At 41.9% G+C, this 9,283-nt stretch overlaps 1 protein-coding gene across 1 annotated transcript; it reads right to left on the reverse strand.

Annotated features, from left to right (window-relative positions):
* Positions 1–484: 484 nt before the first annotated feature.
* On the reverse strand, positions 485–5,520 carry LOC117401388 (guanidinoacetate N-methyltransferase). Its single transcript, XM_034002040.3, has 6 exons — positions 5,216–5,520; positions 4,314–4,459; positions 3,738–3,801; positions 3,412–3,479; positions 2,114–2,224; positions 485–1,468 (listed from the first exon to the last, which is right to left on the reverse strand). Exons 1-6 carry the CDS (start codon positions 5,394–5,396, stop codon positions 1,328–1,330), a joined length of 711 nt encoding a protein of 236 aa, XP_033857931.1. The 5' UTR covers positions 5,397–5,520; the 3' UTR covers positions 485–1,327.
* Between the last annotated feature and the right edge of the window lie 3,763 nt (positions 5,521–9,283).

The following is a 9,283-nucleotide window of genomic DNA, read 5'->3' on the forward strand; positions in this document are numbered from 1 at the left end:
CTTATGCAACATCTATACAACCTCTCATGAAGCAATATCTACACACACAGCAACTGCTGTATCTGTTGTTTGTTTGATATAGATAGCCAGGGTAAGCCATTCAAGGCCTTGATGGTTAAGCATGTCGGCAAGCGTGTCTGAAAAAGATCTATACAAAGTGCAACTTTCATTGTGCGAAACCTTATCAAGACTTTAGTTGAGGAGTGCAGGGAAGGTAAATATTTGTTACACCTCCCTGCATGATCTCATTAAGTGGTTGTTTTCTCTCGAATGTACATCTATCACAGGTGCGATTTTAGATTGATCTTGAGGATCTGTGTTCAGATTTTCATCTTAGAATTTCAGTGATTTGTGATGAGCTGGGCAGGAACGATAAAGGCTTGGTCTGGGGACATCCTGTCAACTCCATTTCAGGTTGCGTTCAGTGCAAAAACAAACACAGACTTCTAGAAAGTGAGAAAGAAAAGACTCCCACCATTAAACATTTGCACCAGAAATGTGTTCTGTTTTATTATTATTATTTCTTGTAAGTTTCCAAACTGTTTAAGAAAAGTCACAACAGGGTTTGAGGTGTCTTCTAGTGCGTCTCCTTTTCCCTAACAACTGGGATCCATTTATTTTTTAACAGTGGATTGAATTTATTTCAGAAGAAGAATGGCAGTAAATTAATTCACAAGTCTAATGCCTGAGAATGTGTCCTGAGTTACTCTTTGGCTGGTTTCACAGCCCTGGTTAGCACTAACATCAGACTAACTAAGTTAGCAGTAGTCCCAGAGTAGCGTTAGTCTGAGAAACCAGCTGTTAAACTCAACATCCAACAGTTATCACCCCACTGCTGGCCTGGAACTAAGCAACACTAATAAACCCTGTGCAGTTTTGTACAGATTAATGATGGATTAGTTACAGTGGTTGTAAAACGCAGCACAGGTGTTAGAAACAGAAGACAGGGTTTAAAAGGGTTGGAATTACTGGTTCACCAGTTACTGTTTAATCAAGCTAGCACTGCATGGGATAACCACACAAATAGGAACATGATCTTACGTTTCGATACCTTGTTTTCTGTGACAGCACAGTTGCTAGTTGGTTTCATATATAGACACGGTGCTGGAGAAGATGCAAATGCAAGATGTGGAACTGCATTACTATACATGATCTGCTGCTGTAGTCATCAAGATCTCTTGAGAGGGTTCTAATGGACCTTCTAGCTCTTATTTTGCAGCTTGCTCATGCGCTTGTTTATAGATGCAACCCCCCACACATAAGCACATGCTCCTGTTTGCGTGGTGACACAGATTTGGCTTGGTTTTGCTGGGCAGGGGAAGAGGGTTTATTGTTTGAGGATGGTGGGGGTGATCATCTTGTGGAAGGAGTAGTATTTGCACTCGGAGGGAGGGGAGATGTCCATCAGGCTGGTGCTTATGCTCTCCTTCTTGAAGCCAGCCTCCAGCAGCCGAGGCACCTGCGTCTCCTGAAAGAGGGAGAGGGGTTGAGGCCAGGTTAGGAGGCTTCGTGGAGTACGGATGTATGTTTTAAATACATCTCGTGAACTGCTCATCCAGTTGTGATGGTAGTTCCATTAAAGGAGAAACGACCTCCACTGTAAATATTTCATTTGTATTCCTATCTTATAGACCCTTGTCATTTTTTATACACACCTACGTGTTGTGATGAAGCTTGGGAAGGACATTCCTTAGTAATGAGAGTATCCGAATCTGGGAGGATATGGAGGCTATCCCTCACTCCATGTCAGTGTCCCACTTTGACATGCACAGACTGGGATAGTGACTAATGATTTTCTGCTTTGAATATAAACCCCTCCTAAAAATTAAAAAAAATCTGCAAGCCTATCTAGGCATCTATTCAGTTGATCCAAATGCTGGTGGATCTGAATACAGATACCATTTAAATCATTTTAAAAACTCTGACAACATCACTTGTGTTTTTATCTAAACGACAGGTTTGGTTCTGATTCAATATTTAACCATTGCCAGTACTCAGATGAAGTGAATAGACCTGCGTAGTTTTTCTGCGCATGTTGCTCTGTTGACTCTAGCTCTGACACACAGTGTGGTGAAGACTTGGAGCCCTGCGTTCTGTGTTTCCCAGAGCTCACCTGGAACATGGTGTCAATGTTGTCGTATTTGGTCTTGAGCAGCTCTCCCCAGGAGGTGAGGTTACAGTAGGTGAGGACACCGCCGGGCTTCAGCAGCCTGTGAGCGTGGCCCTGGGGAGGACACAGACACAAGCAGGCCAGTTAATCGTTACATGTCTGCACGTGCAAGTGCTTGCAGTGCACGCACGGTTTTATATGCTTGTCTGTTGACACAAGTTGTTTAAAAAGGGATGCAAACGACCTCGACAAGCAACACTGCACAAGTGGGTGGCATTGGATTTCAATGCACGTGGATAAAACAGGAATGTGGCAAAAGCAGGTGCTTTTCTGCAAGTATAAGCTGTTGTGGTTCAATAAATAAATTCCACAGTAAATAAACATTTTGTTGGTCTCCACTTGCAGGCAGAATTACCATGTCATAACCTTCGTAAACACCTTCACAATGGGGAAGAACAAAACACCCACAACTGCAGATTGTTATAACAAAGTGTGAAAACGCTAGTACTGTTTGTGAGCACACGTTGCCTCCACGTGGCAGGTTAGGCAAACACCCTTTTCGTTTTAATGCAGTATGCTTTTAGTTATCGTGCTGGCTTCATGTTTTTCAGCAGGGTCCTTTACTGCCGTTCAGGAAAATGAAGGCGGAGGGGCTGGAAAGAGGGCAGCCTTGTTTTTAAAGTCCGAGTCATCAAGTGATAGCTGGGATAGACGGGCAAGGTCAGGGAGGGAGGAAAGATTTGCAGTGAAGGCAGTTAGATAAATAAACACAGGTGTGGAAAGAAAGGAGGGGTGGAGAGACACAGGACATTTCCTGACCTAAGCAATTCCATTAGATTGCATCAAGCTCAGAATGAAGATGCAGCAGTAGATGTTAAATAATTAAAATATCGCCTTTTTGAATTCCTTTATAGCCTTTATTATACATCGATCTCGTGGGGCTGTGATTTTCGTTATTGCTTTTTAATGCTTTCATTTTAGATTTAATATGTTATTTGATTGCGACATACCTAAACAAAGACTGCAATACAATTACGCACTGCAAAGTTACAATCGGTACCACAGTATGCACGGCGTTCGACGTGGACAAACTGATAAACCTTCATCTGCACAGAACACTTCACATGGACCCCGAGAGGCTGTGGTAGTGTGTTTCTTTGAAGCTGCAGATCTACTGGCTGGCTTCTCACTGTGCTGCGTGCAGCTGACTCTGTCTTATCACATCACCGTTGCTTACTTTACATTTTATTTAGCTAGTGTTTGCACATGGAGGTTCACACTGCCGAGGACATCTGACTCACCTTGATGAAGTTGAACTGGTGTGTGTGCCAGGTGTCTTCAGACAGAGGGTAGGTATCATAAAGAATACCTGAAGAGACAAGAACAGGACAGACTTACACTAGGGTTTCACATAGCTTTTACGATTGATAAAAAAACACTGGGGACTGATTTCCAAAGCATTCTTTCTACAGTCTTAAACCACACTGCAGCTAGAGGTTCATGGTGGCCCTATGCCCTATTGATAGTTTCATGGCAGGTGATTGTATTTCTTTCCCTGAATCAGTTGCTTTTAGGTATATTGGTCCATTATCGTTCCAGTGGGTGTAACAGGAAGTTACCAACTTACCGTCAAAGTGGCCATCAGGCAGGGTTGACACCACATCTTCCCACAATCCTTTGAGAGGGACGATCTGCAACAAAACACATTTCCAGGAAGTTAGGAGTGTGGGGATTTTAACTGTCTAATGATTCTTTTTTTTCCCCCACTTACAACTTTGTTCTAACCATGCCCTTAACTATTAAAGAGCCCCTTCAAATGTAATTTTTATTGCTTTTACATCCCCCTTGCTATTTTAAGGTGTTTGCAACCAATATGAAAAAATAAAGCGGTCTACCTGACTGAGCTGCTTTGTGCTTGACCATGGAATTGTAAGTGCTGGCAAATCATGTGACAATGCTCCCTCTCACCTCTGCCAAACCCCTTCTCTACATTAATATAGACAGACAGTAGTCTGGGCGGCGGACAAGCTCAAAGCAAGTGTAAAGCCAGGTAACAGCAGATTTAGAGAACATTAATATTGGAGCAACAGAACTCAGATGCATAGAATGACTGCACCAAGACAAGAGTGAAATCTGGAGCTCCTGTCTCTTGAAATGGTGCGGTTTGAATTCACAAAAGCCAGCAGTGAATTCTTCGCCTCACCTTGTGTGGCTGGTTCTTCGCCCACTCCTGCAGCCTCTGAAACACTCCGTCGTTGCACTCAATGATCCAGTGCTCCTCGATAGGGAACGACTCCACCTTAGTGGCAGCGATAGCCATTCCGAACCCGATCTCCAGCACCCGGCCTCCTGCAACACACGACAAGCAAAGCATGAGCCATGGGACACTCCAGAGAGAGCTCTCCGCGCAGGGGAGAGAAAAAAAGCAGGTGCACAGGAAAGAGGTGTGTTTCAGAGACTGGACAGCACTGGTATGGATACATAATCCCTCAATGCATTTTCATATGTGAAAGCTGCCTGGTCCTGTTGGAAGTTTCAGACTCAAAGGCCTGGTAAGGAGTTGACAAGTTTAAACGCCATACTTGCCAGGCGGGTGTGCCAAGGGTCAACACGCTGCATTGTAAAAATAACCCAGCAGGGCAATACGGAGGGGGCACACTGCAGCAGCTGCAGCTGTCATGCAACAGCTGCTGTCACTAACTCATAGGCATGCATGTTCAGATCAAATTAAATACTGAGAAAGTAAGAGTGGCTGCCCTGCACTATACCGTGAAAACATTCCTGCAAAACGTGTTACACCATATGGAACACTAACATCTACTACCAGCAAGCTTGATAAAGTTTAGTATAGAATTGTGGTAAACTTCAGACAGCTATATTTCGAATGCAGTTGTACTGAACTGTACTTGTAAAGAATAGGCATATCAACAGACTACTGCGCAAAGCACTGAATCTAAACTAAACGTTTACCGTACAGTCCAAATGTTGTACAGACATTAGGGGGGATTAATAAACCCAAGAAATGTAATTAATACAGTGAAAACGTTGCCTTGCTAAAGCAATCAGAACACTGCCCCGCTAATTGCATTGAAAGTCGACCCCTACCTTTGGACGCCGCTACCGTGGCGAGCGAGTGCATGTAGGGGGTCTCCCATCGCTCCATGACCGGCTTCCCCATGATCTCGAGGTGTGTATCAGCCTGGTTATACTGGGCATTCGCGTCGGTCCACACCGGCTTGCAGTTCTCGCCCGTGGCGAAGATGGGCTGCGCGGCTTCGGTACTCATGGCTGAGGTTAGGCAGAAAAAAATAATTCCAAAATCAGTTCAATCTTAAACTTCAGGGCGCCGGGGACTGACTGGCCACGGCAATCGTGGTGATTGAAAAGAGGGCAGCTAAGAGTATGCCAAGAGTTTTAATAACAGAAAGTGCTGCGCTTGCAAGCTGATTGGATGGAACACGTGGTACCGTCAGGGGGCGTTGCCTCCTTGTGTGTAAACAGCTTGCAAATAGTTTTCCTTCACCTGTTCCCTCCGGCGCACTCAGTGTATAGAAAAATACTAAAACGTTAATACCGATGTCTCGTAGTCAAAACGTGTCATAGAATCGTATTATAGCATTATAACATATAACATTACTTATGGATGAACAGATAATACGACCTTAGAGCCTACAAACATTTCCTTCCATATTATTTTCATACAACTTTAATTATTTTTTTAGAAGAGCGATGCTTACTATATAGCTATCTTTACCTTGTTGAGCGTGTATAAATACACATAATATGAACGTAAAGTACGGTGTTCCATGGGCAGTGAGTATTTTACTGTGTGCAGTAAGCTTATTTCATTCCGTCCATACCAATGTGACCGTGGCACTCAAAGTTTGTACTAATTCAATATTCTCGTTTATGGATTACCCTATGGAAATGATTGTCACCTTAACAAAGTGAAACTCTGAGGTCATTTTAAACCTGATCATGTACCACGTGCTATATGTTGCGTTGCTAATAGTAAGACAGTATAACTTTTTGACTACATGAGGACTTGTGTGGCATATTTTATTGTGGCATATATGCCTCAAATGCATTTTAAGAAGAAACGGTTTGAACAACCTTGTGTGTTTAAGGGATTAAAAACGGCCTTGTTCTCTGTTTAAATTATAATTATATCGAGAATCCCTAATTAGTGTCGGCTGTTGGCGAAGGCAGCGTTATATACTGTACCTAGATAATAACTAACTATGATAACCATTGTCATTATTGATTACCATTACATTAATAGCTTTAATAAACAATAAACATGTCCCTTAAAAATGTCTGCAGTCTATTACATTAAATCTAGTGCAGTTGTATGCATGCCTGTAAAGTTTAAAACGAGTCACAAAAGCAGGGCAGGCACGTTTTAAACTTTCTGTCTACCAAACGGCCTTTTTAACTCGCTTACAGACAGCCCGCCTCCCGTTTTCCTAATCTAATAGATGTCTCTTATGATAGGACCTTTCACACAGAGGTTGTCAAGGAGACGAATTCATTGATTCTCACAGAAACAGGGGTTAGATAAACTGGTAGTAGATGATTAACGTAACTCTGCAACTGTTATCTGGGTTCATGTTTCAGTTCTCATCTGATCAGACTTTCAGTTTCCTGCCTCTACATCGTTTTGGGAGGATAATAGTTTTCTCCCCCTTGTGATACAAATAAATACATTATTATATAAAAAGCAAAGCTGCAAAGATACTTACAGTTATTTATTTACGCATTTAAGAAAGCAAGAGAAAATCACCCTTATCTAGGGTTACCATATTTGAACTTACAAAAAAGAGGACACTCTGGAGAGGGGGGGGGGTTGGTGTATCTACCAACTCAAGTTGTATTAATATGTGTTATATATATATATATATATACACTGTGTACTACACGTCTACAACAAGTGTTATAGCCTCAGAAATCAATGTCATTCAAATTTAAATGTACCTTTTTACATGTGGTGAGTCATTTTCTTCTGTGCTTCCTCCTGATGTGCTCATCAAGTAGCCATAAAAGAAAGTCTTTGCCTGAAATGTGATCCCTTTCAGTGTCTATTTATTAAAAAAAAAAAAAAAGTGTAATGGCCTAAAAAAAACAACGAATTTAAATGTCTTTTTACATCCACCAGTCCTTTTTCAGTCCACCTCCTCCTGATGTGCCCATGCATACTTCTCTGTAGATCTCATCTTTCTCAGCAGTGGTTGATTGCTCATCAAGTAGGCATGAAAGTCTTTGCAAGACGTTTGTCTGAAACTGTACTGTACAAGTAGAATCCCTTTCATCGACTCAACAGTCAAGTGGTTCCTTTCCTTTGTCCACTGGCTTTGTATCAGTGAGAAAACTCGCTCTACATTTGATGTTCGAAAAATGTCTTAATCACCGTGGGTAGTTTGTCCTGTGACAGAAAGAACGACTAAAGGCCGGAAACATCTGTAGCAGCCTTGTAATGCCTGGGAATAAGGACAGCCATCGTGTCTTGCTGTGAGAAAGCAGCTTTCTGTATTTGATATCAACAAACTCACAGTACTCTTTCAGATGCTCAGTTCGGACAGTATTGGTAAATTTTAAAAATAATGTTCTCAATGTCAACATCCAGTGTGTCTGCCCCATGATGGACACAATTGTTCAAAATGTGTGCTGGGCAACCCACACCGATTAAAGTCCTCTTCTGCAACAAATTCTTTAAGTTTGCAAACACGTTCTTTCCTCCTTCATCACGCCGGAGTCATCCGAAATTTGTATTGCAGTTGTCCCCCGTAAACGCGATACACTTCTCAAACAAACCGTTCTTTTCCAGAGTTTCCTTGACGTATTGCGCAATCGTATCGGCAGTCTCATTAGGTGTGTTCTGGACCTCGATTAATTTTGACTGCAAACCGCCGTTCTTCCAGTCAAAATACTGAATTATTACTGGGAATATTTTCACTGAACCGTGATTGCTTCCATCTGTAGCAATTCCACAGTAAGCTATGTCATTTTCTTCAAGCGCTTTTAGAGCAGTGTCAACAGAATGCGGTGCAAGCACAGAGTTAACAATCGATTCTGTCTTGGTTCGAGCACTGGAACATTTCTCAGACTCAAGGAATGTCTTCTTCAACAAGACAGAAAGAAGTGCAATCCATTGACTTGAAACTATTGTGATGCTTAACGGTGTGAAATGCTAGAGCACCCTCAGCTGCAGTAAGAGCATCCTCTGATTTGCTGCCTGGTTTTACAAAATAATCTGTTAATTTTGCTAATGAGCTCTCTCCTCGAACTGCCTTCTTATGCTTCTCAATTCCACATGAGATTGTAAATCAATAGCACCTTTATTTGCCACAGAGACGTAAGTACCAGCTCTACATACCAAGCACTCGGCTTCCAATTCTACTCGACCACTTCGAAAACACGGAAATTTTGTTTTTAATAGTAATACTGCAGTCAATTTACACTTTCGTTTTGGCATTGTGTTCGGTGGTAGGTGTCTTCATTTAAATAAAAGTGTTCAACAATTTCAAATCAAATTCTAGACTATTTCGCACCTGCTGCCACTTACCCCGCTTCTAGCTCTGCAGTGTCAGTTGGCTACGCTCGTGCCTGCACTATGGAAGCGTATTGCTGCCACACATAAAAAAAAATTATGACTTAATTACTTGATGACGATCACGTAATTACGTGATAGGGAACTAACACCTCGTGGAAGCTCACAGGAGCTGCTGACAATCCTTAACAGCAAGTTCCAAAGAGTAGATATTATTAAAGTAAATAATACGATCGAGGCTGTATGCAAGTTCAGTTTGTTCTTATTACGTGATAACTCCATATCACGTAATTACGTGATATATATATATATATATATATATTTTTTTATGTGTGGCAGCAATACGCTTCCGTACTGCACAGACGTTAAAGGCCTCTTAAACACGCACGGCACACACCGTTCGTTATAGGGTATACGCACACTGGGAATTGTAGTTCAATGGAAAGAGCAGGGCAAAATCCCGGACATTTTTAGAAATTTAAAAAACCCGGCCGGACGGAGATTTAAGGACCAAAAAAGAGGACATGTCCGGGAAAAAACGGACGTATGGTAACCCTACCCTTATCAGTATTTCACATACTCAACGTGTACAAAGTTCATACAGTAAACAGAGATAATATTTTAAA

The sequence above is a fragment of the Acipenser ruthenus genome, chromosome 49 (genome assembly GCF_902713425.1).
Source record: "Acipenser ruthenus chromosome 49, fAciRut3.2 maternal haplotype, whole genome shotgun sequence".
NCBI lineage: Eukaryota > Metazoa > Chordata > Actinopteri > Acipenseriformes > Acipenseridae > Acipenser > Acipenser ruthenus.

Bases quoted from the DNA above. Each gene is read 5' to 3' on its own strand.
- LOC117401388 (XM_034002040.3), bottom strand. From the start codon at position 5,396: ATGAGTACCGAAGCCGCGCAGCCCATCTTCGCCACGGGCGAGAACTGC. The intron at 4,460-5,215 runs GTAGGGGTCGAC...CGTGTGTTGCAG, and splicing joins CACGGTAGCGGCGTCCAAAG to GAGGCCGGGTGCTGGAGATC. The intron at 3,480-3,737 runs GTAAGTTGGTAA...TTGTCTCTTCAG, and splicing joins GCCTGATGGCCACTTTGACG to GTATTCTTTATGATACCTAC.